At 39.5% G+C, this 21,395-nt stretch overlaps 1 protein-coding gene across 1 annotated transcript in view; it reads right to left on the reverse strand.

The window, feature by feature from the left end:
• FSHR (follicle stimulating hormone receptor) overlaps positions 1–21,395 on the reverse strand; it is a 136,114-nt gene that overhangs the window by 63,328 nt on the left and 51,391 nt on the right. The window contains exon 2 of the mRNA XM_008162144.3: positions 11,758–11,829. Within this exon, the coding sequence (XP_008160366.2) occupies positions 11,758–11,829 (72 nt within the window). The remainder of the gene's footprint in view (positions 1–11,757; positions 11,830–21,395) is intronic.

Raw genomic sequence — 21,395 nt, forward strand, 5'->3', positions numbered from 1 at the left:
TGCATTTGTCCTGTGCTTTTCTCTAATTGTTTCATGTGTATTTTATCAACAACTACTTTGGAACAGGGAATGTGAGCCATTTATCTCAGATCCTTCACTACACAGCCCCTTACACAGGAGCAGTATTTTTTAGATTTTGTCACTCCTTATGGACTATGGATCAGCAGTGTTGGTCGCACCTGGGAACTGGTTAGTATTGCAGAATCTCAGGTTCCACTCAGATTTCCTCAGTCAGACTCTCTTTATTAGTTAGCTGCCCACATGGCTTGTATGCATATGAAGATTTGAGATGCCAAGATGGAGGAGACACTTAGAAGGAATTCATAAAGTGCTCATTGCATTTAACCAAAAGAAAAATTCTCTCTTGCAAAGATGAAATTCTGTGTCTTGACTAAGAAGTTCTGGATGAATCTACATGTTACTCGAATGTTAATTCCAAGGGGAGACAGAGAGAAGTAGGCAAAAACATGAAAATAAGCCAATAAATATGGTTGACTTAGAAAGGAAATTTCCATTAAAAAATGATGTTTTGAGAAGATAGTTTGGACCAATTTTTAGTAATAGACACACCCTTTCGGAGCATTTCCTCTTAGGGATGGAAAAGGCCAGTTTTGGATTTTCACTGCTTGGATCAGACATTCATCCACTTCCAGGACATCAAGATTTAGTAGGAAGTATGAGAAATGCTGAGCAAAAACACCTGCATGTGAAGTTACATACTTGTTGGAAATATTTGTTGTTTTTTCTTCTGATTTGGATAGTCTGTGACTAATCTGTACTGATGCAACTGTAAGACTTTGAAGGTGTAACTTCTCTTTAATAAGTGAGTGGCAGTACTGCAAAAAGCAAAGCACTACATGGAGAACATGCACGGGATGTGGCATCAGAGGAATCCCACCTCCATGACTTCCTAGATGTTGATCTTGACCACTTACCCAGCTTCTCTGAACTTCATGTCCTTACCTGCGAGATGAGCACAGATACCTGCCCCAGCTGCCACTGAAGGATTGGTGAGCTAATAGGTACAGGAGGCATTTTGAAATCATAAAATAGGAAACCAATGCAAAGATATTCATACTACTGTTACTACTATAAATAAAATGGATGATAACTTTGTAAATTTGTAATTCTGTATGTCCTACTTCTTTCCATTAGAAAGCAATATTAGCACCCTCCTATGTTATATATTATCTGGACCTGCATGCTACATTCAGAGATATTACAGGATAATAGATTACTGTGTGCACATTGGAGTCAGAATGCCTGGGTTTAAATCCTGGCTTCATCACTTATTAGGTACGTGATGTTGGGCAAGTCATACAATCTGTATGGTTTCAATGCCCTCACTGTAAAATCAGGATGATAAGATTATGATAATTAAATAAGGTAAAGCATGTAAAGTGGCTTATCTCAGTTTCTGGCAAATAATCACTCAATAAATGACAGCTGTGATTGTTATTATTCACCAACATGGGAACTCCTTTAGAGCAGGACCGTGTATCTTTATCTTTATTGCCCAGAATATCTAGTGATAATGTTCTAGGCACATACGCTTCCTCAAATCATTCCCTTACCTAATTAACCCATATTTTGCGGCTCAAGGAGAATTTGTGGAATTATTGACTGATGGATGGATTCTGCTTCTCTGACTTTGCTTGGTCTGTCTTGGAGTTGCTCACAAATAGAACAGAACAAACACAACAGCACATACACTAGTAAGAAGGAGGTGTCCCTGGCTTGAGAAAGCTCATTAACTCTACAAGCCTCATCCTCACAGGTGTTCAGGGAGTGATGGAAGTCACAATCACTTACTCTGTGAACCCTGATAAATCATTTGATGGATTCGCCCATGTCATCCATCAGACTGCACTTGTCTTGAGTACTTGACTGAAGTCTATAAATCTGCTCCCTTTAAAAAGCCCCAACAGGCAATCTCTGATTTGGCCTCGTTTTCTTGAAGTTAGCGTGGAACTTCTCTCTGTAGGATTTTTTTTTGCTTTATTATGGAACTTGGTGCTGACCTAAGCCAACCATCCTTTTCCCCCCAAAGCAAATGTCTGCTTTACTAAATGAAAAGTCACATCCTAAGTGTCTTACTTGATTGGACTGAGAAGTTTTATGTACATATAAATAGAAGCAGGGAAGATAAAATATAAAGGAAGGTGTAAGGGGCACATTTTAAATAAGTACATGAAGACTGACACCTCAATTTTTAACATTCAGAGGGAAAGAAAAAGCACCACCTGAGTTCTCCACCTGGTCAGTCAGACAGAGAGGGAGCCTGTCCTCAGTAGATGGGAACTCGAAGGCACTGATGTCAGTGTGATTACGGGAAGCTCATCTTCCTCCAATTTCAGTTTGTGAACACATGGACTTTGCAGGCCAAACAAGTAAGTCCAATCCAGATATGGTTTTTCATGCACTAAAGCAAATCTCCTTAAGCACATGTGTCATATTAACTGAAATCCCGCCAGAAGCGATTCAGTCCTTTGAAATTGTCATTCCCCACTTCGTGTCTTTTTCCAAAGGCAAATTGTATTGGAGGAGCCAATTCATGAACTCCTCAGAATTTAATGCCAACACATTCTTTAGATGCCGGTATTTTTACTCGGAAAGAAGAATGAAGGAGATTTTTTAAAATGTTGAGAGCCTGATTTGAGGAAGAGTTCTGAACGGTTGGGAAAGGACCCACGCTGACAGACCCATGAACTCTGCCCACCGTCCCTCTTCCAGTGTGCCCAGCCCTGTGTGGTGCTTCGGAGGGACATGAGGAGAGAGAAAGGCAAGGGCAGTAGTCAGTGTGCAGTTGAGCTGAGACACCATGAAGGGGAAGCAGAGCAAATGTGCTCTTTTTATAGTCATACCTTGTTTTTATATGCACTTTTAACTTTTTGAAGCGCGCTCACATCCAAGTGCAAATTACATGTTTATGAAGCACTTGGCATCAACAATTGCTATCTCTGTGCCCAGATTATTTCAGAATCTCAGGCCCACTGGGGTTGTTAACTTCCACTTTATCCATTTAGGCTCCTCTGGCATTGGTCCCTCACTCTTATGCTTTTCCTCTCTGCCTGTTTAACTTCTGGAATGGTCTGAACTATAAAAACACATCTCTGATCATTTGATTTCCACGCAAGCTGACCAGGGTGGATCTGAGCACCATAAGAGAAGTTTATGAAGTGTAAGATTCAGGTAGTTTATTTGTTAGGGGCTGGGCAGGCAAGTGAGTCCATATTCTATTTGTGCCTTTTACTGTTTAAAGCATCTTATTAAGTCATAAACGACCCAGATGGATGTGGTCATGATGGGCATTGGCTAAATGAGGAAATAAAAATGAATAGTTTGTGCATCGATTGGAGCTTGCTTTTAGATTGCATCTTTTTTATTTTAATACCGTTCTATTAAGACACACACACACACACACACACACACACACACACACACACACGCACACGCACACACGAGTCTCCAGGGCAGAGCCAGAAGGCTATTTTTAACTTGAGTATTATGCTGCCTTAATTGTATCTTCTCTGAGTAGACAAAAACATCGAGTTACTGGCAGAGGGGGAAAAAAAAGGCCAGATCATATTCTGGTATATCTGTGAGCCCCAACAAACATCTGAAGGTCTCTCCCACAGCTTGCCTTGTCAAGAAAGGTCGGAAGGGTAAGCATGGCTGAAGCAGAAGTCTTAAAAGGAGCTGTTGCGTGGCTGTTGATTAGAAAATGGAAGTTTTTGTTTGATGGCAATCCAGAAAAGCCTTGTCTGAGTAATCTGTCAAGTCTTGTCTCCTGGAAGCCTTAGCTGCTGAATGAAAGGCACTAAGCAGAGGTCACCAGGACCATGAATGCCTTGGAGCATCAAGTGGCCAAGAAGGTAGAGGGTCTTACAGATGGAACATGTAAATGAAGGCATGAAGGCGGATCTACGCTTTCCTCATCAAGTGATCATCTACAATATGTACATTTTTATTGCTATAAGCTTGCTAGTTCACAGTGCGTGCTATGAACTCAATATTTGCTCCCCCCTCCCAATTTATATGTTGAAGCCCTAATTTTTAATGTGGTGATGTTTGGAGGTGGGGACTTTGGGAAGTAATAGGATGAGGTCATGGGAGTAGAACTGTCGTGATTAGATTGGTGCCCATATAAGGGGATAAAGAGACCAGAGCTCTCTCTGATCCATGTTGGGATATAGCAAGAAGGCAGTTGTCTATAAGCCAAGGTGTGGTTCTCACCAGAACCTGACCATGCTGGCATTCTGGTCTTGGACTTCTAGTCTCCAGAAATGTAAAATGGAAGTGTCTGCTCTGTGAGCCATCCAGTCTGGTATTTCAGTATAGCAGCTGGAGCAGACTAAGACAGTGGAGCTCTTACTTTTATTTTTCCTTTAATCCTGTTTAGCAAAGGAAATCCTGCACTATCTTTATGGATAAAGCATAAGGGATTGAGATGTGGAGAGTTATAAGGAATATAGTGTTGGAAGCATCCCTAACATCACTAGAGCTCAAGAATCTGTTTTCCCTATCAGACTCACCCTCCGCTACCCATCACACAAAAAGAAATCAAAGCAGAAACAAACAAGCAAAAACCCAAGCATAAAAATACACACCTAATACATTATTCTCTTTTTGAGCTGGGTAGCTATCAGATATTGTAAAGTTTATTTTAAGGACCCACATAGAAACAGTTGAAAATAGGAGACTTAATGGAAACACTAAAACCACATCAACCCAAAATGTGACAAGAAAACAGCTTCTTGTGTTTTTGGTGAAGCAATAAATACAATAAAACGACTTATTTTCAGAATATTTATGGAGAACAGAAATGAGGTAAGGACTTTCACTTCTAGACACTAACTCATGTTTGTTTGACCTGGGTCAATAATGACAACTTACTTGGCCAAATTCTTACATTTCCCAACTGCTGACAAAGTTAATTTGCAACTTAAAACAGGCATCTCAGTTTGCAAACCCTTGGACTAAAGCCAGTTTGATCCCAAGCTTTACCCAGAAATGAGCTGGCACACTGGAACTTGAAAGCAAAAATGTAAATCAGATCATTCACGTGGTTGTTCAAAATAATCCATTTAATTTCTATCATTAACTATGATATTTGAGCATGCCCCATGGCCATGTGCTCCATGGCCATACCCCAGCTTCTTCTTTGGCCTTATCTCCTACCACCCTCCCCTTTTTTAATTCTCCAACCACATTATATAGACACACTACATATGTTCATGAATGTTCTTTCTGTGAGTTGGATTCAGACTTAAACATCATCTATCTCAGTAGCTTTAACTCAGAATGTATGTTAGAATCATTGAGGCAGCTTTAAAAAATGATCAATATTTGGCCCCACCCTAGACAAACGGAATTTAAAAATCCCTGGAAAAGGTAGGCCTGTGGTTTATTTTAAAAGCTACCTACGGGATTTTAAAGTGCAACCTGAGATGAGAACCACCGAACCTTGTTATCCTTTTGATGCCCAGGGACTCGAATCCACTCTTCCCATTCAGAATCTAACTGTCCCAACACTGGCCCCTCAGTTTTTTACTAGGAGCCTGTAGAATCATCAGCCTCTCTGTCTTGCTTTGTTATTCCAGGAAGTAGGACTCCAAGTTCCTTTCCCCATTAATTCTCAGAGTCATAGAAGGCTGGGGTAGAAACATACCTACACCTACATTATCTAACAGGAGGTGCTCAAGGAGGCAAAGTGGATTGGAACCCACATTTTCTAGCACTGTCACCATTATGCTTTTAGTTACCTGGTTTATTTCCTTTCCTTTTATCTGTGCTGAATGAGGTCCACGGACTGAGAATTTGGAGGATCCTCAACGTTTTTCATGTGCTTGCAACAGTTCTCACCCAATAAATCTTTCTTTATAAGTCCCTCTGTTAACTTTTCTTTCCCCTGTGATTTGGGAGTAGAGGCTGGAGTGTCAGACTAGTATTCTCATTTTTATATGCAAGTAAATCACTTGATTATATTTTTTGTCCTTATGTTATCATGAATATTTCAAATGAATTTTATATGGTTCATATTTATGGTTTGGGAGCTATTTCACATTTATGCTCATTGCGGTCTCATCTGCATATACGTATCTCAGCTGATGTTGATTGGTCTCATTTACATATTCATCATGCTCCTATTTTCAAAGATATTTTGTTATATACTGGCTTTTCTTCCCTCTCCAGTGTTATAATAGCATGGAAGATATGTTTTTAAATTGCTCTCATTTCCATACATAATTTCCGTGGTTACCATAAATCACCACATTGTCACCTAGTCCCCCCACCCTATTCAGTGTAATCTTCACACTTTATACCAAGCTGACATAAGGCTCCGAAGTAATTAAAGTCAATGTAAACAGTTTACGGTGCACTTTGCAAAGCCACTTCACATTGCAGAGTTTAACGATTTCCTTTTTGCACAGCTGGCCCCAAAGCAGTGAAGAGGTTTGAGAGTGATGCTGATGAAAGCTAAGGTGTGAACAGTGATCATTTCATTTCTGATGGTGACACTCCTGCCCCAGTTCTACCAAGAAGACTCCTTTCCCTTTTGAATTCAGGCAGAGGGGAGTGGGTTAAGCTGGGTTAATAAAAGAAGGAGAATCATCAGCATGGGCTGGAGCAGAATCATTGGATTCTTTCAATCATTCTAACAGGAGGAAGAGGGAAGAGTCGAATTTATCCAATCCCCATCCATCCTGCCCATAGAGACCTTTCTCTTCTGGATGAGAACAGGACTGGTTTTCTTTAGACCTTAGTTGTTTGCCCAATTACTGGCACCTACTCTCCACTATTTCTCCAGCAATGACATCAGTTTTTGTCTGTGGGTCTCCCTCCCTGACTCCCAAGTCCATGTGGTTGGGGTAGATGCATTCAATTCTAAGAATGGGGCCTGTTTACCCAGGCCACGGCCAATTGGAGTATCACATTTCCTTAGCTGCTGTGTTTGGTCCAGGGATGGTTATGTGATCTAAGCAAGTCACACCAATTTACAGATTTTTTGGGATAGAGCAAGAAAAGGTCAGCTCTGTCTTTCTGAATAGAACCCAAGATGGGAAGGCAAGACTGGGACTGCCTGTATTGCCACTTGTGGTGGGGCTGGTGACTGAAGTTAACATAATGGAAGGAGACCTGAGAGAGGAAAAGAGGCCAAGTCCTAAGGACACTGAACCTGAATAGGAATGTTTCTGAAGCCATTCTTCCTCTCTGACCGTCAAGTTAAATGAGCCATTAAATTCCCTTTTTTCCCCCTTAAACCTGTTTGAGGTTTTATTTTCTTTTGCCTCTCACTACAAAAGGAATTCTAACAAATGCAAAGTTTGTGCCACTTATTTTGCACATATTAGCTTGTACATTTTTTGTCTTGGGTTATATTTAAACTCTAGCTATGTAAATGTCTAGATCATAGTAGATTCTCAGCCAGTGTTCAAATGCCTCTAAATTTCTACATTATTTATCATTATTATTCATACTATTTAGTATTTTCTTTTTATATCTAGATATCTTGTCTCTCCAACTAATTATATTTGTTTATTCATTCATTTTTTATTCATGCATTTATCAGTTATTTATTGTATTTAATCTGTGTGAGGCACCATGGATCCACTATCAAGTGAAAGCAAAAATGTCCTTGTGCTCATGGACTCTTTAGTCTAATAGGGGAGTTAGAAATTAATTAAATTATCACCTAAATATGTATAAAATTGCTAAAATGATAGCCAGCATATAAAGACCAGTGGTGCTATGAGTGTATGGTATGAGTTATCCTCATTGGGAGGTCAGGGATGGCTTTCCTGGGCAAATGTCTATGGTGTGGGGATCCGAAGGATGGGAGGAGCTAACTAACGTCAGACACTCCAATCAGAGGGAATAGAGTGTGCCAAGCAAGGGCCTTGGTTGGAAGCACAACATAGTACATTTTATGAACTAGAAAGGGGCTAGTAGAGCAAAGGAGAGAATGGGAGAGGTCCAGTTTCTTTTCTTTTCCTCCCTCCCTCCCTCCCTCCCTCCCTCCCTCCCTCCCTCCCTCCCTCCCTCCCTCCCTCCCTCCCTCCCTCCTTTCTTTCTTTCTTTCTTTCTTTCTTTCTTTCTTTCTTTCTTTCTTTCTTTCTTTCTTTCTTTCTTTCTTTTCAATGATAAGAGCAGTAGTAAGGCATGGAGGGAAAGTGTGTGTGTGTGGGGGGGGCAGGTGTGGAAGGGACATGATTCGATATGAATTCAGAAAATATCACTCTGCTTGCTTTGTAGAGAATGGATTGGCTGAGGGGAGAGCATGCTGATGGAAGCTGGAGAAGGCAATAAGTAGATAAGAGTTATAGCAAGGAGTTAAAAGCAATAGGACTTGTTGTTGTACTTTAATACAAAATTAAGAACAATCAAGGGATCTGGAAAAACTTGTAACTTCTGAATATAATCCAATAAATATGCTATTAACACTCTGAACATGAGATTGTGATTTGGAAACACTGAAGAGTTCTGGAAAGACAGGACAAAAGAGTAACATTTGAGCTGGAGCCTGGAGGACAAGCAAGATTTCTGTTTCAATTTTAAGTGGAATTTTAGGCAGAGGGACAGCATCTACATAAGCCCAATGTGAAAGTATATTTCCTTCCTTCCTTCCTTCCTTCCTTCCTTCCTTCCTTCCTTCCTTCCTTCCTTCCTTCCTTCCTTCCTCTACCTGCTACTATTTTTTAATTCCTCTACATGCCAGGCATTGTCCAAAGAACCAGCCATCACATTCTAAATAGGTAATATTATTTCTGGTAATGAAAATGTTTGGGAAATGGCACATTTTTCCTACCTGGTGAAAGTGTGCCAGGGGCTTACGACTAAATCCATAGCAATAAGGGTCCCTTCCAGTTTCTTCTGCAAGTGAGTTTGAGCCATGCAGGTCTGGCAGCAGAGTGGTAGGGAGATTGAAGCTGGGACAGGCATGGCAACCTCATGCAGGAGGCTATGTAAGTTGATGAGACTTTGGATCTAATGGCAGCAGGAGTGAGAGGAGGGCATTCTGGGGATGACTTTGTGGGGGAGTCAATAGGACTCGAGGAGCACCTGGATATGAGGGACAGAGGGGCCTGAGTCAATGAAGACAGAATTTCCTTGCTTAGGAGTCTGGGCAGATGGTGATGTTATTCTCTGGGCTGCATGGGAAGATGAGAAATTTAAGGATAGAGATAATGTGCACATATTGAATTTGAGGCACTTGCAGTTTACTTAGGTGTGGATATTTTGGAGGCTTTCCATTTCAAAACAAAAATTACGGTCTCAGAAGAGAGGTGGGGGTTAAAGATGAAGGTTAAGGTGCCATGATAGTATGACATTCTTTGATGAATAATGATTTAGGGATATGACTATAAAAAAAGAAAAATGGCCAAAAATGGCTCCCCAGAATATCTGAACTTTGAGGAACAAGAAAGATGGAGAGATGGCTTATGGAGTAGTCTAGGAAGGTAAGAGAGCAGGCAGAAGGGTGTGACATCACTGAAATTAAAAGGGAGAAGAGCATTAAGAATGGCACGAATGGTCAGTGAAATCTATTTCAGTGCATGTGAGTTAAGTACCAGGAAGACAAAGTAGAAGTAATTAGATCAGCCAGTTATGGTATTGTTAGGGACTTTACTAGAATAATAGTGTTAGGTAATCGGTGGCCACCTTGCCCATGGGCAGCCTACGCAGTGATTGAAAGGAAAGAAGATGGAGGCAGTGAATACAGGTGCTTTTTAAGAGTGGTAGTGATGGGAGGAGAGGGGAAGGTAGCAGGGAAGGAAGGCAGAATTTATACAGAAAGCTCCCCCCTTCTTTTAAATAAGGATAGGTGAACCTTGGCCACACATTGAAAATCAATGAAAGGAATTTTATGATTTGTGGAGAGGGTGATATTGGAGAGGAAGCTAATATTTATTAAGTTCAGGAAACTGGTTAAAAACTGAAGGAAAAAGAAAAATGCAGGGGATAGCTCTGGAAAGGAGATGAGAACTCATAGAGAAGGGGAGACAATGAATGAAGGTGAGCAGAGATGGAAAGGCACAAACAGTCTGTTCAGAGTTCAATTCAGTGCCAGTCTCTCTACTAGGTAGTGTTTTTGAAGCCTTAAGACATAAAAGGTGTTGGAAAAAATAAGATCACTATAATTTTAATTTTTTGTGTACTCACTGTGCTAGCACAGGCTGATTAATAAAGACACGAGGCAGAGATGGACAAGCTTCATCGGAGGAGGTTGAGGAGTTTCTGAGCTAGCTGCCCTGTCTCTGAAATCATTGCTATGTCAGCTCAGCTCAACCATTTAGATCATCACCATAGAGAGGTCTCGTCTGAGGCTGAACGTCCAATTAGCAGTCAGTCACATTGCTGATTGAATTTTATTAAGGCGGATTATTTGTGATGTCTGATATTCCTGTATTTTAGTATAATTTTGATGCAATTATGGGGCAATCATCTGGTCTATGTTAATTTCTGGCAGGGCAATAGGTGATCCATCAGGAACACACCTTGAGCCAAAAGCTCTCCAAATCTCTTGCTTTCCTGTTTCCCTTGGTGAGCTCTGCTCAGATGAGTGCCCCACCTCCCAATTCCTGTGAGTATTGAATGTCTTCCAGAAGGTAAATCCACTGGGCTCTCATCCACCTGGAGGTTGCTCGCACTGAGAAATTAGAGAGCACATAAACCATCTCCTCCCTTTAGAACGCCTCCTTTAGCGCCCAGGTAAGGTTATCAGGCCCTGACAGATACAGTGACTTAATTTCGGTTACACAGTGAGTTTGTATTAAAACTAACACCCAATCCCAGGATTCTGACCACTCCCCTCTAAGCAGGTGGTTTAATAATAACTACCTGCTTTGTGTTTCTTTCATTCATGGGCGTCTTTCTCTTTTCCTCAAACCTCAGTAAATATTCTTCTTAAAGGGGTGATGGGGAAAGAGAAAGAACCAAGAGGAAAAATGGAATGGCTTCATTGAGAAACACATGTAACCTGGAGGGTTGCTTTCATTCCCTTTGTGTGATCTGTTTATTTGTTGCTGTGTTTATTGGCACTTAAGTCCTGAAATCTGGCTGCCACTGCAGTGAAGAATACATTTTCCAGGCCCTAAAGGCCTGGGAGACGGAATTAAGAGCCTTCAAAGGGAGAGTGGGTTACCTAAAATATGGGAGAATTTGTTCTGCTTTTTATTGCTGTTCGCCATTTTGAGAAAATCCTATTTGGGACAATCCCTACATAAACTAACCCAATAAGAAGTGAATGTTTACATTAATGAAGGAGTTTTCTCTTTTCAAAGGAAACCTCCCTCAGTGCTGTAAACTTTCCCAGTACTTTTAAATGTTTATGTATCAATTACCACTTGTCGGCGTGGCTTGGGAACAGGAAGCCTCGAAAAACTCTAACGCACAAATGTTAGGCGCTGCTGTCAATTAAATATTAGTCAGAAATGATAGAAGGTTTCCCTGAAGAAGAATGATGTCAGCAGAGAAAACAGGCCTTTGTTTGCAAAAATTCCACTCACAAGTACTTTGGAAACAACACCTTATAGAAGAAAGCAGTGAGAATGCTTGGATTGCTTGTATTCATTTCAGTGCCCCACTCTGAAAGATTCCACATTACTGTCTGGGAACTGTGATGCAGAAATAAAATGGGAGCCAGTATGGAGAGTTTTCTGGCTTCTAAGCAGAGGGTATCCCAGTAGATGTGATCTGAGGCTGCTGCCCATGGCCCGATTGAGGCCTTCACACACGGTATTGTCAGGTACATACATTTTCTCCAGGTCCCCAAATCCAGAAAATGCTCCTTTTGGGATGACTCGAAGCTTGGTGAGGACAAACCTCCTGAAAAGAGAGTGGACATAAAAATATCACAGCCTATCCATTCATAAATAAGTGCCTAATGTATTATTATCAGCTAACAGCAAACATGTACTAAGTGTTTGCCATTTAATGATGCTTGAAATTGCTTTTACATGGTCTCTCTTCATTTTCACCACAAAGCAGTGAAGCAGTGATGCAGGCACTATTGTTACCCCCATTTTGCATAAAAGGAAACTGAGGTTTAGGGAGGTTAAAAAAGTTGCCCAGGGTCACACAGCTCATGTTAGAGCCGGATATGAACCTTGCTTGTCACCACTATTCCATATTGCCTACTGTAGCCCTTCCTCTACTCCAACCCTGAATACCTCTTCCCTTTTGGTCATTCGTAGCTGACCTTTCAAAGAGACAATGAACCCAATAGTAGCAGGCATATTTTAAGAATTTTCATTGCCTGTACCTGTATTAAGTGTTTAAAACTTAATATAATTAAATCCTTTCTGAAGGTGGAAAGTCTTGATTTCCATTTCCTGAAAGGCTATAAACTAGATAATTTGAAGATATTTCCACTAAAAATAGCCTAGATTTTTTATATAACATATAAAAAATATTGTCCTAAATGCACAGCTGAGCTTGCAAGAATATATGAGAAATCTCCAGGGGTCCAACTGAAAACCTGAGTAATGAATACAAACCAGAATACTAAGAGGGTAAACTGAAGCCAAAGTGTGGGGAAGGGCAGTTTTTCTGGACATTTTAGCCAAAGGATTTGTGTTTTGATGGAAAACTGGTACATGAGATGAAACATGGAAGAGGGATGCAAAGATCCATTTCTTTCCTCTGTCTGTGCATTCTCTCTCTCTCTCTCTCTCTCTCTCTCTCTCTCTCTCTCTCTCTCTCATGTATTTTAGAAAGAAAGGTACAGAAAATGGATGACAATTTTCAATGAAATATAATCTGGAAATTTTTCATAATTTATAAAAGACATAAATCCTCAGACTCAGAAATCTCAGCAAAGCCCAGATCAGGAACAAAAATAAATCCACTGCCAGATATCTATTAGTTAAAACTATAGACAATAAAAATATTTTAAATGCAAACAGAGAGGAAAAAGACATATTATCATCAAATTAAAAATTAGAAAACTTGTAAACATATCTTCAGAATTATTAGAGCTATGACAATTATTAGAGAAAATAATTGCCAATTTAGAGTAATATATCACAAAATGTTTATTATCAAATGTGATGCTAAAGACACATTTAGACAAATTTAATTATCCACTAACCACAGAGTTTTAGCAAAGGAATTCCTTTATTAATACCAGTAAGAAAATTTAATTCAGTGGGGAAGAGCAAAAAGCAAGAAGGAATGCTGAACAAAGAAATTAGTGCTCCTTATTGAATAGGTGGGTTTTCATAATCATTGGAAAACTTACCCACTTAATAAGAAATACTAACTGCATATTGACTAAGAACTAAGTCACAAACAAATTGGTATCAAACAAATCATTTTCTTTGACAATGATGCAATTAAATTACTTTGAAATCAACCAGAAAATATAACTAACTCCACCCCCACCCCAAAACATGTACACCCAACAGGAAAGCCTAAACCAAAACAAACTAAACATCCTTTTAAATGATATGGGTCAAAGAAGAAATGACAATAAAAATTAGGAATTATTTGGAATTTAATTAAAGTTCAACATATAAAACTTATGGGTTGTAGCTAAACTGTTACTTATAGATAAATTTGTAGTTTTAATATACCAGAAAAAGTAAAAAGATGGAAAATAAATGAGCTACACTTCCAGCATAGGAAACTAGTGAAAGAACAGCAGAATCCTGGAAACAGAAAATTATAAATCCAATATTTATTTATTCTATTTGTGGCCAGAACTTAAGGTGCAAACTCAAAAGCAGTTTAATAAGAAAATTTATGAAATGAGGAACTGTTGATAAAAATGTTTTGAGAAGATAAACACTCAGCTAAACTTAATTTGATACATAGAGTTTAAGTTCAATCTATACTAAATGTGGTATTTCACAATTATAAGGTTAAGTTTCTACATAAATTTAATGCTAAGAAGGGTAAAAAAATTTCTTGTAATATTGAAAAATTTATTACAATAGTTTCAAGGACTCTTGATTTAGAAATCTAACACTAAAAATGATTGTTATAGAAAAGTAACATTATTTGAATGTTCCTTAAAGAAAACTGTTTATCACTTAAAGTTGCAAACCCAACCTATCATCCAGGCTTTAACCAGAAACTTTCTGATAATTGATTTGTTATGTCCTTATTGATTTAGCTGTAATTAATTAAAATAAAATGTGTGTGCAAATTTCTTTTAAATAGGGAACATTGGTAAAGGCAAAAGGAAAAGGAACTTTATTCATAGTGAATTTTCATTTTAGAAATAAAGTAAATGAGTCTAACAGATTAACTTAAGGCACAGTGCAAAGTTTAAGTACTCCTTGAGAGAAGAAGTCTAAAGAAAGTGGAGAGAAAAAATAATCAAGATAAGAGTAGAAATTAATTAAAAACAATGAAGCGAATCAATAAAATCAAAAGCTAATTATTTAGAAAGATTAATAGAATAAAAATATGTTAACTTTAAGAAAGAAAATAACAACAATAAAACAATGAGAAACATGAAAGGTGGCACTTAACTACCAGTATAATAGGTTTTAAATGAGAGAAAACTAAGAATAATTTTATAACATTAGGTTTGAAAAATCAGACTATGGATAATTTTCTTAGAAATACATATTTAACCAAAAGTGACTCAAGAAGATATAGAAAAATTTAATAGATCTATAAACATTAACAAAAATTGGGTTGGTAGTTTAAAAGCTACCCACCATAAAACAAGGTCAGTATCATCTGATTTAAAAAGTAAATTCTACCTCTTAAAAATAATAGAAAAATCTCAATCTTATACAAACTATTTCAGAGACTAGCAAAAGAGAATACTCTCCAGCTCATTTTATGTGGCTGGTGTAACATCAGTAACAAAGCCAGACAGAGACAATAAAAGAATGAAAAGATTTAAGTCAATCTCACTTATTAATGTAAATAGAATAATCTGAAATAATATAGTGCCAATATATATCCAATAGAGTGTAAACAAATAATACACCATCATCAGTTTGGGTTTGTCTGAGAATTCAAGAATTGTTAAATATCAGAAAACTCTATTAAAGAAAATTTCCGCATAGCAGGAATTAAGAGAAAAAAGCCACATTATTTTCTTAAGAGTCATAGAAAATGTATTTGATAAAAACAAAAGCCTATTCCTGATTAAAAAAAAAAAACTTTTGACAAACAAGGAGAAGGGAGAGTATTCTTAATCTGTTAAAGAATTAAGTCTATCAACCATTACAATAAATATACTCAATGGTGAAATATTAGACACATTCCATTAAAATTAGGAATGAGGCAAGGATGTCTGCCATTACATATTTCTTTAATGTTGTGCTAGATATCTTGTCTACGTAGTAAGAGAAGAAAAAGATATGTCAGGATTTTTTATTTTAAAACTGTCATTACTTATAGATAACATGATTGTCTATACAACAAAGAAACTTTATTCTTAAAATAATCTGAGATTATTATTAGAACTAATAAGAAAGTCTAGTAAGGTATCTGGCTTTATAATTAGTACACAAAATAATTTGCATTCTTTTAATATTTTAAAGTATATAAATTACAATGACCACAAAACTTATACAATAAGACATTAAGAAAACAAGACAGCAATTTATGAAGCAAGCATAATCAAATATTTAATTTAAAGGCATTAAGAAAAGCCCTGAACCAACAAAAATAGCACATTCTAAATGGGAAGTCTCAATATTGTGAAGATATCTATTTTAATCAACACTAATACATAAATTACATGCAAGACCCATCTAAGGCGCAATATTGTTTTTGTTTTGATATGTTTGCATAGAAATTGACTAGCTGATGAATATTCATATGGAAGACTAGCCAAAACAATTTTGAAGTAGCAAAACAAGATCGGGGAAATTATAGGCAAGGCAATATTATTTTTATGAAGTTATAGTGATTAAAATGCTGTGGTATTGACAGGGATTAAGAAATAGATCAATGGAAGAGAATAAAGAACACAGAAATACAGTAGACTATAAAAGATAGGAAATGACAAATGACCAGGTAGCATTAAAAATCAATGGAGAAAAATATGGACTAATCAATAAGGGATACTATTGTTATCCTAGTGGAAAAATAACATAAAATCCTTCCTTATTACCATACTAAAAATCTCACTTCTAGGTTTACTAAAGATCTAAATTGGAAAAAGCAAAACATTAAAACTTTTAAATAAAATACAATATTCTGTTTAGAAGACTTTCTTTAAAAAGACACAAAAAACTGGAAAGAAAATTTCCAATACACTTGACTATATTTAACTTAAATTTTCTGTAAAACAAAGATACATGAAGTAATTGATAAGATGAGATATAGACTTGGGAAAGATATTTACAACACATACAACTAAAAAAGTGTTAGCAACCAGACCTTTACAAAGTAACAACACAAATATACACGCAACCCAGTAGAAAATTGGCAAAAGATGTGATCAGTCAATTTACATAAGAGAAAATGCAAATGTCCAATAAACACATAAAAAGATGTTTAAATTCACTAGTAACTGGAGAATGTAAATTTAAACATTAATTAGTTACCATTACATGCCATCTCACTGGCAAACATTAAAAGGAAAACTTCAGAATAACAATACTGCAGAGGTAGTGGAATAATGGGATATTTTCTATACTCTTGATGGAAGGGTAAGCTGCTACAAGTACTCTGAATAGCTGGTTGGTAATCCTATATAATAAAGAGCTAATATGCAAATGGTTGTCACACCCTCATGCTGTCATGCCATAACAGCTCAGACACTCAACACTGGGGACAGGGGAATGGGGACCAGCCAGGCACAAATGAGCTCGCAAGACAGGAATGGGGACCAGCCAGGCTGCGGCCCAGAAGAGGGACAAGCCACCCGCCCCATGGTCCCGGGTGCCAATGGCTGCACCTGTGCCTGTGGCCCAGGAGAGGGACAAGCTGCCTGCCTCACGGTCCCGGGCTCCTGTGGCTGCAGCCCGGGCAAAGCCGCCCACCCACGGTCCCCTGTGGCTGCGGCTGGCCTGGGCGAAGCTGGCCCAGATCCTGGGTGCCTGTGGCCAGCCAGAGGGAGGGAAGCCCGAGTCCCAGGTGCCTGCGACCAGCTGAAGGAGGGAATCTTGGGTCCCAGGTGCGGGGTGAGGCAGAGGTGGTTAGGTGCGATCAGGCCAGCAGGGGAGCAGTTAGTGGCGATCAGGCAGGCAGGCAGAGGTGGTTAGGGGTGATCAGGCAGGCAGGCAGAGGGGTTAGGAGCTAGTGGTCTAGATTTCGAGAGGCAGTCAGACATCCCCTAAGGGGTCCTGGATTGGAGAGGGTGCAGGCCAGGCTGAGGGACCCCCTCTCAAGTGCACGAATTTTGTGCACCGGGCCTGTAGTATGTATTAAAGTCTATTCACCCTTGGCCAAATTCAATTTCCCTTTTTGGCTTAAAGGAGAATAGTTTTTAAAATCCCATAAAAAGCTTCTGGCCACATGGAAAACAGCCAATATTCTTTTTGAGAAAGCTGCCTTTTTATGATGGCCCAAGTGTAAATGACACTGGGCTCTGTGGTCTTTGAATTTCACACAAGTTTAAAAATTAGAGTGAGAACAGCTTGGCAAAAGATATAAAAAAAAGAAATTGATCATCTTCCTGACCTCAAAATGCCAAGAGTTTTTGTGCTTCACACTTTTAGGTCAAACTCATCCTAATCAACTTCCTGAAAATGTGTGTATGAAAACTACGGTACACAAATGAGTGGATTGAACTATTAAGTAAATCATCCAGGAAGAAAAAAAGATTTTAAATAACTTGATTTGGCTATTTACCATGACCCAGCAGATGACTACCCTACCATCAAAATCATTTGGCCATCAATTGTTTGCATTTTTCTTGTTGTTATACATGGGTCTTGAAGCCTGTGGGGCAGGAAATAGCGGGAAAGAGGTACCAAGGTAGGAAGAGGTGGCTTCTATATACAATTTGACTTGAAATTTTACTTAAAAACAAAGGTTTTCCACATTCTGGCCTGAGTCTTAACTGTTTAGAACAATTAAACAGATGCAGGTGTTCCTTACCTTAATGTGAGTTCAGTTAGCATTAGCCCTTAACACACACTTAGGCTGTATACACAAATGCCAAGGATGCACTGGTGGTTGCGAAGTCTCCCTTGAGGGACAGACGTGTCAATGTTCTTTGACTCCCCTCTTCCATGGTGTGGAGTGGGCACTTGTCCCTCACCATAAGCCAAATGTGGGAGGTATTAGGAGAACAAATTAAAGGGGAGATATAGAGACTGAAACATGACAAGGTTGACCTCTAAAGGTCAGAAGTGGCCAGCTGCTTTGGGAGAGAGCTGATTTTCTATAGACAAAGGTGTGGGTGTCCCATAAGCCAAATCTGGACCCTGCAGAAGAGAGCTGGACTGCTTAGCCTGAGGAAAATGGACTTACTTTGATAATGAACTGACCCCAAAGAGAGCCCGCAATGAGTGGACTGCTGGAAGCCCAGGGCAGGGGAATTAGTCTCCGGGAAGTACAGGTGGAAGTCTCCAGTGTGAGGAATCCCAGGGAGCCCATGTGCCACACCAGAGGGTCCCGGAGGCAGAGGGCCACTGTACCAGCAGCGTTAGCTCCAGGGCCTTTATCTCTAGTCTCTCTCCTTCCTGGGCCCAGCCCAGGTGAGGCCAGAGTCAGCAGCAATGGGGGAAGGAGATGGAATAAGAACGAGAGAATAAATTCTTCCTTCCTTACCGGTTGTAGATTTTTGAGTCCGAAGCAGGCCCAAGCAGTGGAATAGGGCAGTTTTAAATCAGATGAAAGTGGACATTTAATAATAACAGTGGCCTTTCATTACATTTATGAGTCTGGGACAGTTATGCCTGCCCCATATTTCATCTGGGGTGGGGGATAATGCGTCAACAGAGCAGGTTTGCCTGGCAGTGGTAGTAAAGCAAGTGATTTTCTGTTTGTACCCTACTAAATCCATCTTGATCAATGTGTTATGATTTCTGAGTTGGTGAAAACCTTCCCCAAGTCATCCTTTGTAATGCTTTGTCTCTGAGAGAAAAAGTATTATGAACATAATGGGAGAATGAATGGAAGGAAAGGCATGGAAAGCATTCGTATGCCTATTTTCTCCCCTGTTATTTAGTTCTTATTACATGGGCTGTTGAGGAATTTAGGACAGGGAGGGTAATTTGGCTTTACCTTTTGGCACCATTTAGGATTGCCCGAAACATCTGAAAGTCAGGAGCTCAGCCACATGCATTGTCTACTTGGTACTGGAATGGCTGGAGAGGGGTGGTCCAATTGTGTAGATGTTGTTTCCATTAGACCACGTACTCAGCTAAATTTTTGGATAATCTGTTCTATGTAGACACTGGCACAAGCTATTGTGTCAACTTACAATGCCAGGATGTTTCATTTAGTAGAGAAACTCATGAGGCAGGCGCCACTCAGAGCCCAGCTGCAATGACACCTCACTGTGCCCTGAGCCTCCACGATTTCCCCTCCACAACCTTCCCAGAGTGGTGATTCCTCACTTTTATCATCTTCCAGGGAACAGGGCTTTCTAATAGCTGTTTTGAATCTGCTTTCCTTTTATTTCCATTTATGTCCCCCTTATCTCAACATCTGTACTGGGCTGATGAAAGCAATGTAGGCACTACTGCTAACTGTATATCACTGCTGACTTTATCTCTTCCTTTGTATAACCTTTATATCAAGGTTGTGGAGACTTTCATTCCCGACTCCCCCATCCCTTGTTTGCATTGAATGGTTCTGGAATTACTCTCTATACCACATTTTTATCACTTGTTCACATTCGTTTTATCACCTGTTCATGTTCATCTTCTTACCTGAATCTGATACCTGATTTATAACCCATTTATATAAAAGCTCAGCATGAAGAAGCAACATAGTGAAGAGGAAAGATCACTAGGGTAAAAAATTAGAAATCTGGGCTCTATGCTGGCTCTGCTACTACGTATGTAAGTGACTGAGAAAAGTCAAGCCCCATCTGTGGAGTGAGGAGGTTGGGCCAGATGATCTCTAAGGTCCTATCAGATAAATTTTACAATGTGTTATATAGTAGAATCCTCTTCAAGTGCTCTCCCATTTCAGTCATATTCTGTTTAAAGCAAAAATGATAAGTTTATGTTAAGTGCTCAACACAGAATGAAACCCATCTGAAGGGATTACTGAATAATAGTTAGCCCTTCTTTTCCCTAGTAAAGGTCAAAATCACTTGAGCTTGCCCTTTCCTTTCCATCCCTCTGCCACCACCCAGGCGGGATCGCATTCCCTCCTGTCTGCAGCCTTGGCTATGACTTATTAGAGATCCTCCTCTTCTGGTCTCTATTGTCCAGTCTGTCTCATCTACCATGATCAGCGTGCTCCTCCTAACACTGCTTGCCTTGACACTCTCCTACTCAAAAGTAAGACAAGGCAAAAGAAAAAAAAAGCCATAAATATGCCTTTTCAATTGCTCACCATTGCCTGTAGAAGTCTTAACTCATTTGTCTTCCATTTGAGGCACTCCATAATCTACCTCCACTTCTTTTTCAGTGAAATGTTCTATTACTTCCTGTGTATAAATTCAAACTAGCCAAGCCCTAACCATTAATAAATGGCTTGGGTTATATATGTACTAAAATTCTACAAGTCTATGTACTATCGTCTTAGTATATGAAATCTATCTATATAAAACCCTAATATGCAAATTGACTGAACGGTGAAACAACCAGTGGAATGACTGGTCGCTTTGACATGCACTGACCACCAGGGGTCCGACACTCAATGCAGAAGCTGCCCCCAGATCACAGGCCCCAATTGGAGGTGGTGGGGAGCAGGGCTGGCGAGCAGGTGGCACCAGGCCAGCCAAGGCGGTGCAAGCCGGGGCCCCAATCATCCCACTAGTCACCCCACAGAGGGAGGCAACCAACTGGGGCAGTGGGGTGCGGGGCCAGCAAGCGAGAGGCACCAGGCCAAGCCAAATCTCCTTCCAACTAAAAAATAAAATAAAATAACAAACATAAAGAAACAGACTCAATAGAGACAGAGAACAGACTGACAGCTGTCAGAGGGGAGGAGGTAGGGGGCTGCGTGAAAAAGGTGAAGGGATTAAACAAAACAAAAAAACTCCATAGACAGATAACAGTATAGTGATTACAGAGCAAAAGTGGAGTGGGGAGGTAAAGAGGGTGTAGGGGGATAGATGGTGATGGAAGGAGGGCTGCCCTTACTCTGTCAGAGTGAATAAACAGGATTCCACTTTAATGATTCACCAGGGTCTCAGACAGCATCTGATAAAATGGCAAACATATTTTGCCTCTGAAGCAGTTCTTTTGGTCCCCTCAGTTAATGTCAACCTGATTTTACTGTGATTTTTATTGACAACATTTAGCTCAAGATGCAATAATAAAAGGCGACTGTCACATAAAGGTCAGTTTAGA

This window comes from Eptesicus fuscus, chromosome 16 (genome assembly GCF_027574615.1).
Source record: "Eptesicus fuscus isolate TK198812 chromosome 16, DD_ASM_mEF_20220401, whole genome shotgun sequence".
NCBI classification, from domain to species: domain Eukaryota; kingdom Metazoa; phylum Chordata; class Mammalia; order Chiroptera; family Vespertilionidae; genus Eptesicus; species Eptesicus fuscus.